General features: G+C 39.3%; 1 protein-coding gene across 2 annotated transcripts in view; it reads left to right on the top strand.

The window, feature by feature from the left end:
• The first annotated feature begins 1,691 nt into the window (after positions 1–1,691).
• LOC123590576 (ovostatin homolog 2-like) overlaps positions 1,692–20,725 on the top strand; it is a 76,710-nt gene continuing 57,676 nt past the window's right edge. For both annotated transcript variants that reach the window (XM_045463851.1, XM_045463850.1), the window contains exons 1-11: positions 1,692–1,989; positions 2,307–2,490; positions 3,244–3,400; positions 4,928–4,980; positions 5,420–5,440; positions 8,211–8,379; positions 8,870–8,954; positions 13,234–13,351; positions 17,911–18,022; positions 19,352–19,461; positions 20,045–20,203. In XM_045463851.1, the coding sequence (XP_045319807.1) occupies positions 1,925–1,989; positions 2,307–2,490; positions 3,244–3,400; positions 4,928–4,980; positions 5,420–5,440; positions 8,211–8,379; positions 8,870–8,954; positions 13,234–13,351; positions 17,911–18,022; positions 19,352–19,461; positions 20,045–20,203 (1,233 nt within the window). In that variant the 5' untranslated portion in view covers positions 1,692–1,924. The remainder of the gene's footprint in view (positions 1,990–2,306; positions 2,491–3,243; positions 3,401–4,927; positions 4,981–5,419; positions 5,441–8,210; positions 8,380–8,869; positions 8,955–13,233; positions 13,352–17,910; positions 18,023–19,351; positions 19,462–20,044; positions 20,204–20,725) is intronic.

Raw genomic sequence — 20,725 nt, 5'->3', positions numbered from 1 at the left:
GAAAAAAAAATTAAATCTTAAAAATGATTGGACAGGTCAACAAGTGAGAATTAGTGCCGAAGCAGAGACTTTATTTTTTTTTTTTAATATTTATTTATTTATGAGAGACAGGGAGAGACAGCATGAGCAGGGGAGGGGCAGAGAGAGAGGGAGACACAAAATCATAAGCAGGCTTCAGGCTCCGAGCTGTCAGCACAGAGCCCTACACGGGGCTCGAACCGAGGAACCGTGAGATCATGACGTGGGCTGAAGTCGGGCGCTTAACCGACTGAGCCACCCAAGCCCCCCCCCCCCCCATGCATGCAGAGACTTTAAAAGAGTTGGCTTCCTCTGCAGGAAGAGTTGGCTTCCTTTCTCTTCCTTTTAGAGAAAAGGCAGACAAACACAAAAGTCTTAATGTGGAAATGAGGAAGGGAGCAAGGTCTCACTTGTACTGAGAAAGCAACATGGTCAGAGTTTTGGGGAACACACTTCTGCACTGGAATTCAAAACGGGGTCAACCAGGAACCCTTAGTCTCCCATTCCTGAGGGCTCTTACTACTTCATTACAGCTTCTCATCTATTATAACTGCTATTTTTTGTTTGTTTGTTTGTTTCTTTTGACTTTGCATTGCCTTTGCAGTGTCGTGGGCCTATTTCTTTCAGAAATGAGGACCGAAACCAGCTCCCTTCATCATACAACGTAACATTCTTCAAGCCAGATGTACTAACTCCATCCATACTTGAAATAGAAAATATGTTTAAAAATAAAAAAAGGAAACGAGACAAGTGGGAAAAATAACACACCAGAGACACAAGTCAAGAGGTTGCCAGTTTCTTTGGCATGGCTCATTTTCCATTTAGAAATGCTTTGCAATCAAAATAAGGGTGAAGTGACTACTGGGCATGTATACACATGTACATGTATTTATTACTTTTGCTTGAATTTTTTTCCTATTATATTTAAAATCTTTTTAACTTTGTATTCAGTTTGTTGAGAGATGGAGAGAGACAGAGCATGAGCGGGGGAGGGGCAGAGAGAGAGGGAGACACAGAATCCGAAGCAGGCTCCAGGCTCCGAGCTGTCAGCTCAGACCCTGATGCGGGGCTCGAACTCACGGACCGTGAGCTCGTGACCTGAGCTGAAGTCGGACGCTTAACCGACTGAGCCACCCAGGCGCCCCTTTTTCTTATGACATTTAGGGTAGAAAAGGATATTGAACATTGTCAAAAAAATCTCCCTAAGAAAATCATCGTAAATGTTGAACACACGTCAACATTTTAAAGGTTCCATTCTGCATTTTGAATTTACAAAAGAATAAAAACAGTGTCAATTATCCATAAAATGAGCCTGTATTGAGATATCTATTTCCACCTGTGTTTTGATAGCATCGGATATTGCTACTTTTCTCAGCAGCTTAAAAAATGTACCTTTTGGCAATCAGAATGATAACAGCTTTTTGGAGAGGTATTTTTCTGCCCAGTGCTAATTCCTATCTATCAACGCTTTCTGATACTGCGGTCAGCCCCGGGAGGGAAGTGCTAAATTAAATGAATGAGCTCTTAAGTGTTGCACAACTGTTTTCTTTGTTTTCTGTTGCTTCCTGTCCAACCTGTGCTGCTGATTCCAAAAACAGAGCAGCATCCAATGAACTTAAGAAGGAAGTTTTATATATAAAGCGATAACACGCCCCTCCTTGCTCCAGAAGTAATGGGAGAGGCTATTCTACGTGTGATTGATGGGTCCCAAGTGACTTGTTCCAAAAAGTAACTGATCCTTCGTCGTGCCTGACTATAAAAGCAACAACGTACAGGGAAAGGCAGAGTGGAAGGAAGAAAAGAAAGTGGATAATTGGGGCAGCTAACATCGAATAAGAAGAAAAGAGAGAGAGAGAGAGCTTGAATATTTACCTTGAAGTCTGTATTGTTCAGACACTGGGATAAAATGGTGCCCACCATTTTTCTGAGCACCTTCTTGCTTCATTTTACTGTTTCTGTGGCTTCAGAACCGTAAGAAAATGTATACTCTGTATTCTTACCCTGAGTCCTGGCAAAGCGACCGGGGGAAATGCGTGCGGTGTTAAAATATGATTCTACTTGACCGTTTCAACTTCTGAGACTGAGTGCTGGTTTGCCTTATAAATTTTAAATAAGCGCATGAGGGAATTAGGACCTTTTTCTTAAGATGCCTCTCTCTACATACTCAAGTTTATCGCAATGCTATGAAAAATGTTTCAGAAACATTTCAATACGTTAAAGTTGTTTCTTATGCGTGTTCTGCGTTTCTGGTACACTTGTTTAAAGCCTTGTTTACTTTCTTTGCACAGGCAATATATTCTATGGGTGTCCTCCGTGATGCAGAGTCATTCTACAGACAAGGCTTGTCTCCACCTTTCAAACCTTAACGAATCTGTATCCTTGAGTGTTGTCCTAGAATATGATGGATACAACACCACGATTTTTGACCAGTCTGTGGACGACGATAACTTCTACGCTTGTGCAGATTTCAAGGTGAGGCACTGAACTTGCCGTTTCCGAACTTCAGCGGGGGTGAGGAAATTATTACTGAAAAATTATTTTTAGAGAGGGGTCCCTGAGCGGCTCCGTCGGTTCAATGTCTGACTTCGGCTCGGAGGTCATGATCTCATGGTTCGGGAGTTCGAGCCCCACATCAGGTTCGCTCCCGTCAGCGCAGAGCCTGCTTGGGACCCTCTGTCCCCCTCTCTCTGCCCCTTCCCCAACTTGCGCTCTCTCAAAAACAAATAAGCATTAAAGCATTACTTTTAGAGGGATAACAAACCTTGATTTTGGATGAAATGTGGAAGCTAGGGAATGGGATTAGAGACTTCCTGAGAGGCAAGAAACAAAAGGAAAATTTACCCATGCAACAAAACCTGTGAAATACTGCCATTATTCTTTCATAGGCAGTGATAATCAAGCACAATCACTGTTCTTTGGATAGAACCGTTTAACAATATGAGGAAAGAAAATACAGGTAAAAAGAAGCAAGATTGACAGTGAGGGCAACACACACACACACACACACACACACAGAAAATAGAAGGCTAGCGGACGTAAAAATAAGTTTGTCAGAAACAGTCCTCATGCTAACTAAAGCAATTGTAAAAAGTGGTCTCCGAGTCTCCCTTTAAGACATAAGGTCCTCTCTAGAAGCTCGCGGCCTGAGAAGCCAATTTAAGACCTTGTTTACCGGCTCAATGTCTACAACTTGTTTTCCCATTCTCTGCTCTTTAACATGAACAGGTGTCTCAAAAGTCCTCTGAGCCGTTGGCCTTTGTGACATTGCGGGCTAAGGGAGAGACTCTTAAAATCTTCGAGAGGAGGTCCGTAGCACTCGCTTCAGAGGAGACCGTAACCTTTGTGCAGACAGATAAGCCCATCTATAAACTTGGACAGAAGGGTAAGTCAGTGTTCTTGTTTCCTGTGTTTCACTGGCCTCAGGAACATATTCCTCAAATTTAGAGCACCCCAAACGTGTGAATGTCAGTCTAAAGTTTATTCTGAATGTTATGGGATCACGGATTTCTCGAATTTCTACTGGCCGCCTAGGTCAGTTACGTAACAGTGCCCCCTCCAGCCCCAGGAACTGAATGCTTTGCTTCTTAAACTCGTGCATGCCACTTTAAAAGTTTAAAAGTTCTAGTGACAGACTTTCGTAATAAAATGGATACGAGCCTGGGATGCAAAACGTTTGGTTTCATTTCTTGCTCCATAATTTACCAGTTGGGCCAGCTAAGTAAATCTCTGTGTAGACTCAGTCTTTTCATCCGTAGAATGGAGGGAATAAAAATGCCTCCCTTCCGGAAATAGTGTGAGAATAAAATGAGACAGTCAATGTAAAATAGGACCTAGCACAAAGACTCCTTATTATTATTATTATTCATGCCAGTGGAAATAATCACTAATCTGATAACCTAAGCAGAGTTCTTCTATTTTCTTTAGTATTGTAGTAAGTAAAAGGTGGCAGAAAGAACACCAAACCAGGATTCTGAACTGGGGTGGTTTTTGTTTCGGCCGTACCAATAAATTATTGGATTTCGCCAAGGAAATTCTGCTCTTTGAGATCTTTAGCTTTCTCATTTGTAAAGTTAGGGGGTTGGATGACAGCATCTATGCATTTTCTTCTAATATTACATATTTGTATGATTTATTTTGAAAAGAAATAAAAGAATTAAAACAGAATTCCTATAGTGAGATTTTTTTCCCTGCATTATATTCTCTCTGTACTTATTAAAATGTTATAATGACAGTTACGTATATAAAGGTAGTTAAAATGATCTTTCTGGAATTCTCCTAAAATTAATTTAATGTTTGCCAACGTTACTATCCTTTTCCGGAAAATTATGTTTAACTTCCACTCTACATACTTCACATTTTTCTTTCTACAATTAATTCTGGCACCAATTTTTTATAACGTTTATGTATTTTGAGAGAGAGAAAGCACGTGCGTGCATGCGCACACATATGCAAGCCGGGGAGGGTCAGAGAGAGGGAGAGAGATTCCGCAGCCGGCTCCACACTGTCAGTGCAGAGCCCGATGTGGCGCTTGAACTCATAAACCTTGAGATCATGACCTGAGGCAAAATCGAAAGTCAGATAGATGCTCGACTGACTGAGCCACGCAGGTGCCCCGAGGCACCAATTTTTAAGGTGTTCCTGTGGGCCATTTAGGGCCAAACTTTCCAGTGGTGGTAGCAGCTTTGGTAATAATAGAGCATCGTCAACAGTCAACAGAGGAATTACAAATGTGTAACGAGAGCTCTTTCCAAATAGGACCCAAATTTCAAAGGGTCACATCAGAGCTAGGGGACACAGGGCAGCATTCCGTGACAGCGAGACAATTAACTGCTATGTCTATTTACAAGCATTCATAGACATACCTATGTCTATTTACAAGCATTCATCCCTTCTTCCTCTTTTCTTTTAGTTCAAATTCGCATCGTGACGCTGGATACCAAGTTCAGACCTGTTGAGGAATTGGTGAGTTCATTAATTTCTACCGGTACAATGAAATCGAAGCAAAGTAAACAAATCCATTACCATCTAAAGTGTCACCAGGAGGCTTTGCATAAGTACGGAAATTGATTCTAACATGGAATACTGTGCAAGTGGAGTTTTAATGCTGACCCCCAAATTTAGAACTTGTCTTTATTGGGAGTTAGTTTGTACTTCTTTAGGTCTTTTCATCATATAAGGGGGAAAAAATGGGTTGCATGGAACCTGCCTTCCACCTCCCTGATGAGGTTCAGGATCTCTCACATTTGGGGTTTCCTTGGCACGCTTAGCTACGGAAACTTGGTCTTCTGCGAAACTTAAGGCCGTCTCAACATGAAGCCAGACGATCTTAACAATGCAATATCTGGCAAAAAAGAAAAAAAAAGCACTATTACAATATTAACCTGCATTTTTTTCTTTTCAGTATCCGTTGATCACACTTCAGGTAAGCGATCTGCTTTATCACACTCGTTATTTTGAATATTCAGATAAATAAGGATGTGTCTGTGTGTGTGTGTGTGTGTGTGTGTGTGCGTGTGCGTGTAGTTTTCATGAGGTGTAGTTAGAAAGTAAGGGAACTGAAATAAGGGGAAGAGAAATCTTTATCTACTTACAATGTAAGGCATCAGCCGAAGATGTAAATAAAAAGCTGCCACTTTGGTGTTGATCCTGTGTGGCAAATGCAGTAATGGATTTCCACAGAAAATAAAAGATTGGGCTCCTTCTAAGGGAGGTTTATGTTTAAAATTGCTTAATTTTGGCCACTGGCCCTTCTCAATGTTAATTTAACCATATCTTATTTTAAGGAAATAGAAAACATAAACACCTAAAGATTTGAAATAGAGTCGGTGATATTATTACAAAATGGACCTTTTGCTTTCAGAAAATAGTTAATGGAGTCTCCTTCTACAGTTCAAAGCTCTAGTGCAGTAGAGTGTGACTTAATTTCAGATCTTAAGTCTGTCAGTAAATCTTTTGTGTCCATCAACTCCAACACACATACTTTAATTTCTACGTGCAATATGTATTATTACTATTAACTAAGTCTAAATGTTAATATACTGAGGGGCGCCTGGGTGGCTCAGTTGCCTAAGCGTCTGACTTCGGCTCAGGTCATGATCTCGTGGTTCGTGAGTTTGAGCCCCGTGTCGAGCTCTGTGCTGACAGCTCAGGGCCTGGAGCCTGCTTCGGATTCTGTGTCTCCCTCCCCTCAGCTCCTTCCCTGCTCACACTCTGTCTCTCTCTCAAAATAAATAAAGATTTAAAAAAAAAAATTAAATGTTAATACACTGAGATCTAGGTTCATCGTCAATATATACGTATATAAATATTCCAAATTGTCTTTATAATACGAATTTTTTTGACTTTGTTACGTGGGTGGCAAATAGCTCATCCTTCCGGTAGGATAAATATCAAGTCAGCCATTTTCATGTCTTCCGCACCATTCGTAATCTGTAAATGGCATTATCTTCACATCCTAATTCAGCTACTGTTCCACTGAAAGCACCAGAAAGCTTAACCAACATTGGTTTAAATGAGTAAAAGTTTTATTGTTTTCACAAACCACTAAGTCTGGGTGCAGGCACTTTAAAGTTGGGACAAGAACAACATAATATTACGAAGGATCTGGGCTTCTTCTACTTAACCTCTCTGCTGGCCTCAGTGTGTTGTTTTATTCTCAAGGCCAGCCGCATCTGATTCTTTTAGAAATAATGTCTACTCGGTGACTTCTGCTTACATCTCATTGGCCAAGCTGGTTACATCGGTCATTTCATTGGCCAACTTGGTTACATTGGTCATACGGACAATCCTTACTGAAAGGAAGCCTGGAAAATTAATTTAGTTTTCTAGGCTTTCTTGTAGAGGAAAGAAAAAAAAAAATTAAATTAAGTGAGTAGTAAATAATGTTTTTGTTTCTTTGTAGAAATCTTTTTATCAGGAATTCTTTAATCACAACTGGTTGATATCTTTAAATAAGTTATGGAAGCAGGCTCACATAAGATGCAATGTGCTAAAAACAAATAAAGGAGAAAATGTAGAACTCCCATTAAACAGCTCTTGCATGCAGTGTGCAAACTCATAACCAGTTTATTTATAGACCAATAAACACCAGTGACAAATAGAAGTATTTGCTAGAAGAAATCCCTCCTTATGCATCTGTTGGAGTGGGTCCACTCTACCGTGGAAAGCACTACTCTGGAACAGGCACGTTGTGTTTTATTTTTTTTTTTAATTTTTTGTGTTTAATTTTATATTTGAGAGGGAGAGAGAGACAGAGTGTGAGCAGGGGAGGGGCAGAGAGACAGAGCCAGAATCTGAAGCAGGCTCCAGGCTCTGAGCTATAACACAGGGCCCGACAAGGGGCTCGAACTCACGAGCAGTGAGAGCATGACCTGAGCCAAAGTCAGATGCTTAACCGACGGAGCCACCCAGGCGCCCCTGTGTTTTATTTTTTTTTTTAATTTTTTTTTTAACGCTTATTTATTTTTGAGACAGAGAGAGACAGAGCATGAACGGGGGAGGGGCAGAGAGAGGGAGACACAGAATCTGAAACAGGCTCCAGGCTCTGAGCGGTCAGCACAGAGCCCGACTCGGGGCTCGAACTCACAGACTGTGAGATCATGACCTGAGCCGAAGCTGGCCGCTCAACCGACTGAGCCACCCAGGTGCCCCGCCCCTGTGTTTTAAACTTGTTAACTATGGAACTCTGGTTCAGAAAGACAAAAATCCAAAGCAATAGTTAGAGATTGTTGTTCTTATCCTTTTGGGGCTTAACAGAGACATACTGTAATATTGAATTTGTATACCCGAGGAAGTTATGTTATTTTTACAGTGCGAGATATTAGTGCAATAAAATGGTAGTTTTCTTTACTTCCAATAACTATAGAAGGTACTCAGGGGGCGCCTGGGTGGCGCAGTCGGTTGAGCGTCCGACTCCAGCCAGGTCACGATCTCGCGGTCCGGGAGTTCGAGCCCCGCGTCGGGCTCTGGGCTGATGGCTCAGAGCCTGGAGCCTGTTTCCGATTCTGTGTCTCCCTCTCTCTCTGCCCCTCCCCCGTTCATGCTCTGTCTCTCTCTGTCCCAAAAATAAATAAACGTTGAAAAAAAAAAAATTAAAAAAAAAAAAAAAAAAAAAAAAAAGAAGGTACTCAGAATAAAGAAGGAAAGGATAATACTCTACATGACCTCTAATTTTATTTCTTCTTTATTTCTAGGATCCTCAACACAATAGGATTTTTCAGTGGCAAAATGTGACCTCCTTTCAAAACATTACCCAACTCTCATTCCAACTGATTTCAGAACCAATATTTGGAGATTACTCTATTATCGTGAAAGAAAAATCAGGAAGGACACTGACACACCAATTTACTGTTGATAGATATGGTAATGAATTACTACTTATGGTTGTTCCCTTATAGAGGAAGAGTTCAAAGGGCTGAACAAAACAATTTTTATGTTAGATTTAGGCAAAAGATTTAGGTGAGGCTTGATTTGATTTTCTGCCATTTTCCTTTCTTGCGGTTTTTTGTTTTATCATCCTTCCTTCTTGCCCCGTATCCTTATTCTACCCCTGACCTTCCTACCTGGGAAATGTCTCATCTTCTAGAATCCAGACAATCTTCTAAGACGATCTAAATGATTACGATAAATAACATGTGAAGTTCTGAGGACAGGGAAGATAAAGGAAAGGCCCTATCACTTACCGGTGCCACACACAGAATTGGGGGCAGTTGGAATGTGGGCTATCGAGATGCACACGTAGGAAAATGTTGTGCACAGAAACCTGCCTAGTTACATGATTGGTTACATGATTGCCATAAGTTTTTCTCACCAGTGATTGTAGGGGCTGAAGTCTATTTCTTTTTGTTTCCAGTGTTGCCCAGGTTTGAAGTTAAGGTCAGTGCACCACAAACAGTAACCATTTCGGATGATGAATTCCAAGTGAATGTATGTGCTAAGTAAGTATTCAGGAGATTTGACTCCAACGGTCAATATAGAGCTCAGAAAGAGTGAGAAATGAGATTAACCATGGAACTTTATTTATATGCTTCCTTTAAGATTGTTAGAGAAAGAGTGAATTCTCATTGTAAAATATTTTAAAAACAAAGAAAACCATAAGAAATTACCTGTAATTAATTCTGCCGACTGCCATTTACCTTGTAAGGTATTTTCTTCTAGTCTTGTATGAATCTTTTCATATTCATCAACTGCAATCATCCTTTTCTATACACTATAATTAAGAAAACACGTCTTCATATTCAGCTCATCTTTTACGAATTCCAATTCCTTGCTGCATAAACATAACTATGTGGCCATACCAAATTAACTCTTCTTTATTATATAACATGGAGGCTATTCAATTTTTTTTCCACACTATTATAGTATATGTCTTTGTGTATAAGTGTATAAGAAGTGTCTTCTGAATTAAAAACGATTTACTTAAGAAAGATGTCCAGAACTGGAATTGTCAAGACAATGTATAGCATTCTTTTAGTTTTTTGATTGCCGTATTACTCACTAAATACGTTGCATCAGTGTAAAGTTCCAGCAGCTGATACAGAAGTACCTGCCTCACTGAATCTTCACCATCATTGATATTTTCATTTTTTTTTTAATTTTTTTTTCAACGTTTATTTATTTTTGGGACAGAGAGAGACAGAGCATGAACAGGGGAGGGGCAGAGAGAGAGGGAGACACAGAATCGGAAACAAGGCTCCAGGCTCTGAGCGGTCAGCACAGAGCCCGATGCGGGGTTCGAACTCACGGACCGCAAGATCGTGACCTGGCTGAAGTCGGACGCTTAACCGACTGCGCCACCCAGGCGCCCCGATATTTTCATTTTAAATAAAAAAGAAACTCTTCAAAATGTCATAGTGGGAAAAAAGGTATTTTTAACAATTAGAATTAATTTGAATCCTCCTCGCGTGAAAAAAAAATCCTGTATGATTTGAGAAATTTTAGTTTTCTTTTTGGGAAATTATTTCGAATGCCTTTTACATTTTTAAGAGTATGATGCCTTTTCTCAAATTTTTAATAATAATTAATATAGTTAATATTTATTGAATGCCAATTTCTGTGCTGAGCATTGCCCTTATTATATTCTTACCCCCATGCTATGTGATAGGAGCTATTATCATCTTTGTTTTAGAAAAAAAAGACAACAAGACACAGAGAACTGAAATAATTTATCAACAGTAATGGCGCCTTTTGATAGTCGACTTAGGATTTAGACCAATACTATTTGACTTCAGAAGTACTCTTCTAACCAAGACCTCTGTTATAATTTATATAAACAATTAAAAATTTTAATATATGACATATTTGTTCCAACTTTTTATTTAATTGGCGACATGGAAATAGTTTGCTTTAGAGCATTTTCAGAGGATTTCAAAGTAGATTTTGACTTTCAAAATACTCTTGAGTAGAGTCAGGGTACTTTAAAGATATATTGGGTGAGGGGCGCCTGGGTGGCGCAGTCGGTTAAGCGTCCGACTTCAGCCAGGTCACGATCTCGCGATCCGTGAGTTCGAGCCCCGCCTCAGGCTCTGGGCTGATGGCTCAGAGCCTGGAGCCTGTTTCCGATTCTGTGTCTCCCTCTCTCTCTGCCCCTCCCCCGTTCATGCTCTGTCTCTCTCTGTCCCAAAAACGAATAAACGTTGAAAAAAAAAAAAAAGATATATTGGGTGAAAGGCTGACAGTATCTACAATGTTCTTTGGACTCTAGTACAACTTTATGCATATTTTCTTGTTTTGGTGGAGAGTAGCTGACACGTGCTAGAATTTCATAAACGTAATATATGAAAGATGTAGATATGTGTGCTAAAAATAAGGAGGTAATCAAATAAGCTTCAAAAAATCCAGGCTCCTAAACTAGTTTCACTCATAAAATCCCACACGAGCCAGAATTGTCAATGGGATTAATACCTATAATTTATCTGCCCAGGGGTATGCTAAAAAAAAAAAGTACGACACAGATATCAGGAGAGCCAAAGTATTTATCAAGTATCGCCTTCATAGGAGACTTGCTAAACTGTTGATACAGAATTGGGAGTTCTCAAAAACTTCTTGAATGTTACCTTTCATTTAGATTTGACATGACATGGTATTCAGTTATCAGCAATCATGATGCCCTGCAACAGGACCAGGCAGTTGAGACAGAAGCTCTCGTGGCTACAGAAATATTTCTGCGCAGGTTACAGGAGCAGGATGAATAAAATCAGTATGTCTAGGAGTGAACATCCATGCAAGAGTTGCCTACTTCAGGTCGCACGCACTACGTCTGTGCATTGTTTCTTCAGGACTCCCTGGCACTTAACTTGAGAAAACAACAGCAAGCCAGGGTATTTTGGCAAACGGCCCCCTTTTAGCAAACAGGGAAGAAAACGCGCCTATAGGCAAAGACACCTTAATAAACCGCATTAGTATCCACCAAAAGCTTTTCAAATCACAAAGGGAAAATGTTTATTCTTTCTGATCTGTACGAGCACTTAAGCTACATATTTCACAGGCATGTGTTAACCCCTAGAAAATACGACAATGAGAGTTTTATTTTGTAAGCAAAAGACAGTAAGAAGCAATAACAAGATACGTTCAGGTGTGTCACCTGTGGCCTGATCTGAGTCTTGCCGCTGTGTTATATGTAATTGATCTTTAAAGCTCACGGATGATTTTAGCGATTTGACTCGAATCGAATTCTCAGAAGCATTGAGAATTTTTAAGTAAGGAGAGAAAAGCAACTTAGTGGAAGAGCCCAGACTGTGGGAAGGGAGGAAGATCAGAGTTTGAATTTCAATTCCGTATCTTACAACGTAGACGAGTTGCTTGACCTCAGTTCACTAATCAGCGCAATGACATTATACGCCTACGTCTCAGGATCACTTAAAAAATAAATTAGATCATCTGTGTAACCACCAGATACATAGTAGTGCCCAACAATTAGAAAAAAAATATTATCATTGATAAATTTAATTATTTTCAGTTTTACTACTTACTAATTTCACAGGTGCTATGTTTTTCTAAATGAAGCAATCCTCAAATAACAAAAAATTTCAAATCAACTGTATTTGCCTTTGATTGAAATTAAAAAAAAAAAAACCCCACCTTGTGTTGTGGGTTTTTGTGTGTTTTAGGAGAAAATGAGATATTTATTTAATCTCACCCCACAAGACATACTTTTGATCAAAATTTATCTGTTTATGCCAATCTTCATACCTGCTACATTTGTTGGATGTACAATGAGAATTGTTGTTTAAAGTATTGATCTGGGGGTGCCTGGGTAGCTCAGTCGGTTAAGTGTCCAACTTTGGCTCAGGTGATGCTCTTCCGGTTTGTGAGTCACAGACCAGTGTCGGGCTCTGGGCTGACAGCTCAGAGCCTGGAGCCTGCTTCAGGTTCTGTCTCTCCTTCTCTCTCTGCCCCTCCCCTGCTCGCACTCTGTCTCTCTCTCTCTCTCTCAAAAATAAATATAAAAAAATTTTTTTAAGTATTTATCTGGAAGTATTTTAAGATCCTAAATAATCCAGGAGCGCCTGGGTGGCTCAGTCGGTTAAGCCTCTGACTCTTGGTTTTGGCTCAGGTCATGATCTCACGGTTTCTTGAGTTCGAGCCCCACATCGGGCTCCAAGATGACAGTGCGGAGACCGCTTGGGATTCTCTGTCTCCCTCTCTCTGCCCCTCCCCTACTTGCACTATCTCTGCCTCTCTCAAAATATAAATAAACTTAAAAAAAAAATCCTAATAATCCACATGTTACTTAGATCCATATATATTTTCTGCTAAAAAAAAAATGGTGCTGCAGACAAATTTTATAATATTCCTATCAGGCTAAAATGTAATTTAAAAAACTCGATGTGATCATTAAATCCCTTTTGCTGAGACTTTAGGTTCTCCATTTCCCTGAATTTGATTTTTGTTTTCTTTTAAGTAAGCTCTGTGCCCAACGTGGGGCTTGAACTCACAGTGCCGAGATCAGCCGACACACGCTATATCAACTGAGCTAACCAGGCACCCCTTGAGTTTGATTTTTAAAAAGGCAGCCGAATCCTCATAACAGATCACATGCCTAATTGAACTTGAATTCTGTGGGGAAGATAGCACTAATAGATGATGATTGCTAATACAATTCAGTCATTGGGGTAGCCATACGTTCCGGATTTCATATACAATTTCTGAAAAAGCTCATAAAAGAGGCCCATGGTATTGTTCATCTATAATTGTCACTACACTTTCTCCTACCAGGTACACCTATGGCCAGCCGGTGCAAGGAAGAGCTCAAATCCGGGTGTGCAGAAAATTCTTTTCCTCCGAGAACTGTGAGAACAACAACAATGAAATATGTGAACAATTTATTGCGCAGGTACAAATCATTATTATTATTGTCATTCTCATTATATTTCATTATTATTCTTTCTTCGATTCTGTAGAGAAGGAAAAATCCTCCCTCTACCCTTTAAAGTCTTCCACTAGACTAAATAGAATGAAGTTTACATGAAACAGGTTAACAGGAGAAAAAAACCCAAAGTTTTACTAGGTACATACAGCGGTCCCATAATGAAATTGAGGTCCAAAAAGATGACCAAGGCAAGCAGCTTTTATACTTTTTGACAGAGGGACAATAAATGTGTGAGGAATTGACAGGACAAAGAAAACAGGTGTTTGTAAGCTTTAATTAGTAAGGAATTCGAATTGGAATTTGGGTCGAGGTAGTAGATTAGAAAAAAACCAACAAGATTTTTTTGGGGGTTTTTTGGGTTTTTATTCTAGAGCTTTCTTGGCTTTAAAGTCCCTGACTCTGGTGGTAAGGATGTCTTTTTACTTTTTAGTGCAGCGAGGGTGCCTTTCACCTGGGAGTTTTTTTTTCCCTTCTTTCAGGGGGACCAAGGAGGATCTAAGTGTCCTTGCACGGGCTCTTTCTTAAGTAACTTTTATGTAAAATGATCAATATGCCTTGGGGCGCCTGGGTGGCTCAGTAAGTTAAGTGTCCGACTTTTGATTTTGACTCAGGTCACGATCTCATGGCCGTGAGATCGAGCCCACATCAGGCTCTGTGCTGACAGCATGGACCCTACTTTGAATGCTTTCTCCCTCTCTCTCTATCCCTCCCCTTCTCTCTCTCTCTCTCTTTCTCAATAAGTAAACATATAAAATAAAATAATAAAATTAAATTAAAATAAAATGAAATGAAATGATAAAATAAAATAAAATATCGATATGCCCACGTGGCATGTTTGGGGGGAACCTGCCCTTGGCCCCTACAATTCCATTTATAAAAGGGACTTAAAAACATTATTTTCATTTTGTGGGTAATGGAGGCTGTAGCTAGATAAGGTGAAGAATCAGGAGCAAATACAACGTCCACCAATAGTCTCTTTCTCTAGGCCGTGTAAATGGTTACCCACCTATGGATTCACAGAATTTTTAAATTTGAAAAACCTTATTGGTTTTCTTGTTTTATATACCGTCTAGATGATCTCTCTGGTCTTCCCATGTGGAATCATTAGTCATCTGTTAAATTAACAAATCCCTGATAGGAACCATGCAATCTAGAATTGTCCTTGTGAAAAAAGTTCATTCGCACACACCTGCGATTCGGAGTACCTACCTGCTAATCTCAATAAACAATCCTGTCCATTTATTTGAGGATCAACTTAGGACCTCGAAAATGAGATTTGCATATATTTCAGTTTATAATTTAAGTCTGATTGTCCTGAAGTTACTCACCAAATTGATGAACATCAATTGGTAAATATCGAGATTTGCTAAAGACAAGCAGAACTCCTGTAGATAAGAATTGCAGGCAAAGAAAGGCTGAGTCGAATTCTTCCATATCAGCAGTGCAGTTTTCTGTAGTGTGATTTTAATGTAATTTAGTCATTTTACCAAGTGATGGGTGTTCTCTCCGCGAATGGCTTTTTGCTCCCCAGTGTGACAAATATAGCAATAAATAATCTGCTAAAACTATCTTTCTTTTTTTTTTTTTTTTCAACGTTTATTTATTTTTGGGACAGAGACAGAGCATGAACGGGCGAGGGGCAGAGAGAGAGGGAGACACAGAATAGGAAACAGGCTCCAGGCTCTGAGCCATCAGCCCAGAGCCTGACGCGGGGCTCGAACTCACGGACCGCGAGATCGTGACCTGGCTGAAGTGGGACGCTTAACCGATTGCGCCACCCAGGCGCCCCTAAAACTATCTTTCTATATCAGTGGTTTTATGTATTTCATACAGATTCCTTCGCATGGGTTTCATGAATCAAAGTAGATTATAGATAGATAGATAGATAGATAGATAGATGATAGAATCACACACAATTTTACATTTGAAAAATATTGTCAAAAAAAATTTTAAGCATTTAAATTCCTGTCAGCAATGTGTGAGAGGACTATAGTTCCCAAGTTACTGCCTGCAATATATATAGCAGGTTTTAAAATGTTGCCATTTTGAAAGAAGTTTATTTTGCTTTAATTGGTATTATTTGTGAATTTGAGCGTATTTTCATATTTTCGTTATGAGTTTGAATTTGTTCTTTCAAGAATTCTTAATGATCCTTGTTTTCCCTGTTTGTGTGAAACTGAAACTTTCTTTTAGTATAAATATTGCCCTCTATCCCCTAAGCAAATATTTTTTCAAGTCTGTCATTTAAATATTGACTTTGATTGTGTTATTTTTGAAATACCAAAGTTCCTGATGTTTACAGGTTCTCAGCCTCAGAAAAAGTTCTCACCTACCACCATGTTGTACGTGTAGCTATCTAAGCGTGATTGTAACATTTTAAAAATTTCCCTAATCAACATAAAGTAGTTTTGATTATGTTGTAAAATAACACATTTCGTTTTCTTCTAAATGGATACTAAGTTGTATTAGCATCTAATCTTATACAACTTTGGTCTCCCTCTTTATTCTAAATAGTGCTCGTAAAAGGTTATTCTGTTTTGTTGGACTTCCTCTGACTTTTGTTTATTATTTCCTTTCTGATATTATTTTTTTGTTCCTAAATCATTTATTTTTTTTTTTTTATGTTTTATTTCTTATATTTGAGAGAGACAGACAGAGGGACACGGCACAGGTGGGGTGGGAACAAAGAGAGAGGGAGACACAGAATCTGAAGCAGGCTCCAGGTTCTAAGCGGTTAGCACAGAGCCTGATGAAGGGCTCGAACTCATGAGCCATGAGATCATGACCCGAGCCAAAGGAGGATGCCCAACTGACTGAGCCACCCAGGCGCCCCTAAATCATTTATTTAAAAAAAAAATTTTTTTTAACGTTTATTTATTTTTGAGACAGAGAGAGATAGAGCATGAACGGGGGAGGGTCAGAGAGAGAGAGAGACACAGAATCTGAAACAGGCTCCAGGCTCTGAGCGGTCAGCACAGAGCCCAACGCGGGGCTCGAACCCACGGACCGCGAGATCATGACCTGAGCCGAAGTCAGACGCTTAACCGACTGAGCCACCCAGGCACCCCTATCATTTATTTTTATAATCATCATATTCTTTCTTTTCCCTGAAATTTTAGTTTATTTTGGTGGTTTTAAAAAATGTTGTTTCTTCTCCTTAAAAACATTGTGTTTTACTTTCTCTTTTAACCATAGCTTAATACCATAGGTTTTGATGCAAAACCCTTTTTTCCTTGTCTTTAATGTCAAGATTCTTATTGATTTACGTTATATTTTCTCTTTGACTCAGGTATTACTGAAAAATGGTTTTTTTCTTAATTTCAAGGCATGTAAGATTCTTCTGATTACATTTTATTTTCATTTTTTTAATTTTTAATTTTTGTTTTTTTAGAGAGAGAGAGAATGCGTGAATGGGGGGGGGGAGGAGCAGAGAGAGAGAGAGGGAGGGAGAGAATCTTAAGCAGGCTCCACATCCAGGGCACAGCCCAAGGTAGGGCTCGATCCCACGACCTTGGGATCATGACCTGAGCTGAAATCAAGTGTCAGACGTTCAACCAACTGAGCCACCCAGGCGCCTCTGTCATTTCTTTGTAATTTGATTGTATTATAAATAGACAAAGTAAAACTGCCTGTTTTTGTTGTTGTTAACATTATAGTTGATGGTTCAGAGGAGCATATGTTCTGGGATCAGAATGCCTAGCTACCACTTTCTATCTGTGTGACCTTGGGCAGATTATATATTTCAGTTTATTCATCCATATAATGGTGATGACAATCGAGTCTCCTCATGTGGTAGTTTTGAGAGTCAGATGAATTGATCTATCCCTCTACCATTTTAAATTTAGAATTAATAGTACCGTTCATTTTATTTTTTTTTTAATTTTTTTTAATGTTTATTTTTGAGACAGAGAGAGACAGAGCATGAACAGGGGAGGGGCAGAGAGAGAGGGAGACACAGAATCTGAAACGGGCTTCAGGCTCTGAGCTGTCAGCACAGAGCCCAACGCGAGGCTCGAACTCACAGACCGTGAGATCATGACCTGAGCTGAAGTCGGACGCTTAACCGACTGAGCCACCCAGGCGCCCCAGTACCGTTCATTTTAAAATATAAGTAGATCTACGTTTCTCTCATTCCTGATGTCACCAATGAAAGATCATCTATAGATTTGTTCTTCATTTTAAATAATAATTTACCTTAAAAAGAGTTCTTGTGTGACACACTTGAAGACTCAAGATGATTTTAATCTCTAATTCTTAAAATAGGATTCTCATCTTTAATTTTTGCCATCTACATTGTTGTCAATAGAATATCCCTGAAGTCTGTCAAATACACATTACCTCCTTCACTTGTAATTGCTGATGGACTCCCAGCCCTTCTTTTGGCATTCTTGGTCATTTCAACAAGTTTGTGAGATGAAACCATGGGGTGGTGGGGGAAGGTAGAAATCTGTGCTAAAAGTCTAGATCCCTTTAAGACTTTTGAATCCCTAATCTTTTCATTATACCTTCTCTTCATTTTTCAGTTGAGAAACGGTTGTGTGACTCAAATTGTGAATACGAAAGTCTTCCAACTCTACCGTTCAGGATTTTTCATGTCATTTCAAACCGCTGTAACAGTTACGGAATTTGGGACAGGTAATGATCATGTTTTATGGGCAACCTGGGGGTATATGCAGCTTCCTAGGGAGAAGTGTATCTAGTAAACAAGATTCGCCAAACAGAGATCAATAATTGTTCCACATAGTAAAGTGGAGTACATTTACCAATAGGTCGACTTGAAGGTTGCTTCTGAAAAAAGATTTTCCTCGTAATGTTTAAAATAAACTTATTCTGTAAATGTTACAGGTTTATATCTACTTCTGTGCCTGCATCAATCAGACAGAGATTTCTTCTGAAGTAGCAAGCTAAGCTAATAAAGTAGGCACTCTTTTTAATTTTGTGTAAATCAGTTGATAACCAATTGACCAGGTCTGAGCTTTGATTTAATACAAAAGTTCACAATCTACAGCTAGAATGTCAAACCCAGCTCCACGCTTCTTTATGTAAAGTTTACTAGAACACGACCCCATTCGTTTACCTTGCTTAACAGCTAAAATATGAAAGTTGTGTAGCTTACGGTTCACAAGCTTAGAATAATAGCTGTGAGGTCCTCTTCACAGAAGTTTGTCAACTTCTGATTTAATACAAATGGAGACATTTGCAGGTATAAAATATCATTGAGAAATTTACAAGATGGCACATGAGTGCTCATCAAATCATTGTTAAAAGATTAACAATTGTTAATTGTTAACAATTAACAATTGTTAAAAGAATAACAAAGAAAAAGAGGAAAGTGGAATTTAATTTGGAGTGGAGAAAGCCAGATTCAATTGCTATTTTTGTTGCTTAAAAATGAGTGACATAATATTATTTATAAAGTGCTTTGTATAAACACACTTGATCAATAGCGTGATGGCATTTGTTATGGGTATTTGTCACATTGTAACTTAGCTAGGTATGTTTACCTCTGCTTATCACAATCCATTCCTATTTACTTTGCTTTCAGATATTTTTCTTATCTGGGAAAAGTCTAAAAGCATAATTATCTTGACAGGCTAAAGAAAGATTTAAAGGAAGTGAAAGCCTTCTCTCAAGAGATGTCTGTGACATTCTCTGCTATAAAAGGAGTTACAAGCCAGAACTGAGTAGAATGGTCACAAGAAAGAAATTAAAAGCATTTTCTCCTGCTTCTGGTCCAAGCATTTTCACATTAATTATGTTATTAAGTTTGATGTATATTATACCAGATAGATACAGAGTATTCTGAAACATACTCCAAAGCACCTACGCTTTCCTTTCAATGCAGAACAAGAATGTAATTCTCTGTATAGAAGTTTGCACATATCCCCTAAGCTATTTGTTCTTTTGAGATTCTAGATTAAACAACTCATCCTCCCTCACACTATTTTTTTTTATTTCTTACAGGTGTGCAGATCAGTGAAAAGACTTCCATTTTTCTCACTCAATTGCTTGGGAGTGTGAGCTTTGAGAATATGGATTCTTTCTACAGAAGAGGAATTCCTTATTTTGGAACTGTAGGTTTGACTTAAAAATACATATTCTCATTTCATTTTCTTGGATCATGGATTGCCCTTTGAAAATTTCTGGACATCTTTTTCCTACTTCTATAACACACTTGTAGCCTCACGATGTCTGATAGATGAGAGAAAGTCCCTCACGGGGGAAGGAAAGTGATCAACACAATTATAGCTGTTTCCATTTTATGTATCTATTTAATAGACCATCTTTCTGTCTATTGGATTTTAATAAAATTACAAATAAGCGATCACATTTATGAATAGAAAATTCTTGGGGCGCCTGGGTGGCGCAGTCGGTTAAGCGTCCGACTTCAGCCAGGTCACGATCTCGCGGTCCGTGAGTTCGAGGCCCGCGTCAGGCTCTGGGCTGATGGCTCAGAGCCTGGAGCCTGTTTCCGATTCTGTGTCTCCCTCTCTCTCTGCCCCTCCCCCGTTCATGCTCTGTCTCTCTCTGTCCCAAAAATAAATAAACGTTGAAAAAAAAATTAAAAAAAAAAAAAAAAGAAAATTCTTTCTCTATAGAAATGTGAAGTTTTGAGTTTTAAAAATTAATGCTTTTTTTTTTTTTTTTTTGGCACAGCTTAAATTTTCTGGACCTAATAATGTACCGATGGGGAACAAGCTATTGCGATTGGAGCTAAATAACAGATTTATAGGAAACTACACCACAGACGACAATGGGGAAGCTCTGTTTTCCATCGACACTTCAGATATATTCGATTCAGAGTTCAACCTGAAAGTAAGACACCAAAGAGTAGACAAGATCCCACAAAGTATTTGAGTGTTAGGAATTTTGAACATTAGGAATCTCCTAAAAGATCATTTATATTAAGAATATATTTTAGGGGCGCCTGGGTGGCGCAGTCGGTTAAGCGTCCGACTTCAGCCAGGTCACGATCTCGCGATCCGTGAGTTCGAGCCCCGCCTCAGGCTCTGGGCTGATGGCTCAGAGCCTGGAGCCTGTTTCCGATTCTGTGTCTCCCTCTCTCTCTGCCCCTCCCCTGTTCATGCTCTGTCTCTCTCTGTCCCAAAAATAAATAAACGTTGAAAAAAAAAAAAAAGAATATATTTTAGGGTCACCTGGGTAGCTCAGTCGGTTAACCGTCGACTTGGGCTCAGGTCATGTTCTCGCAGTTCATGAGTTCGAGCCTCATGTCGGGCTCTGTGCTGACAGCTCAGAGCCTGGAGCCTGCTTCAGATTCTGTGTCTCCCTCTATCTCTGCCCCTCTGCCACTCACACTCTGTCTCTCTCTCTCTCTCT

Source organism: Leopardus geoffroyi, chromosome B4, assembly GCF_018350155.1.
Source record: "Leopardus geoffroyi isolate Oge1 chromosome B4, O.geoffroyi_Oge1_pat1.0, whole genome shotgun sequence".
NCBI classification, from domain to species: Eukaryota; Metazoa; Chordata; class Mammalia; order Carnivora; family Felidae; genus Leopardus; species Leopardus geoffroyi.
Note: the sequence above shows the minus strand (reverse complement) of the source record. Positions and strands in the feature narration are given on the sequence as shown.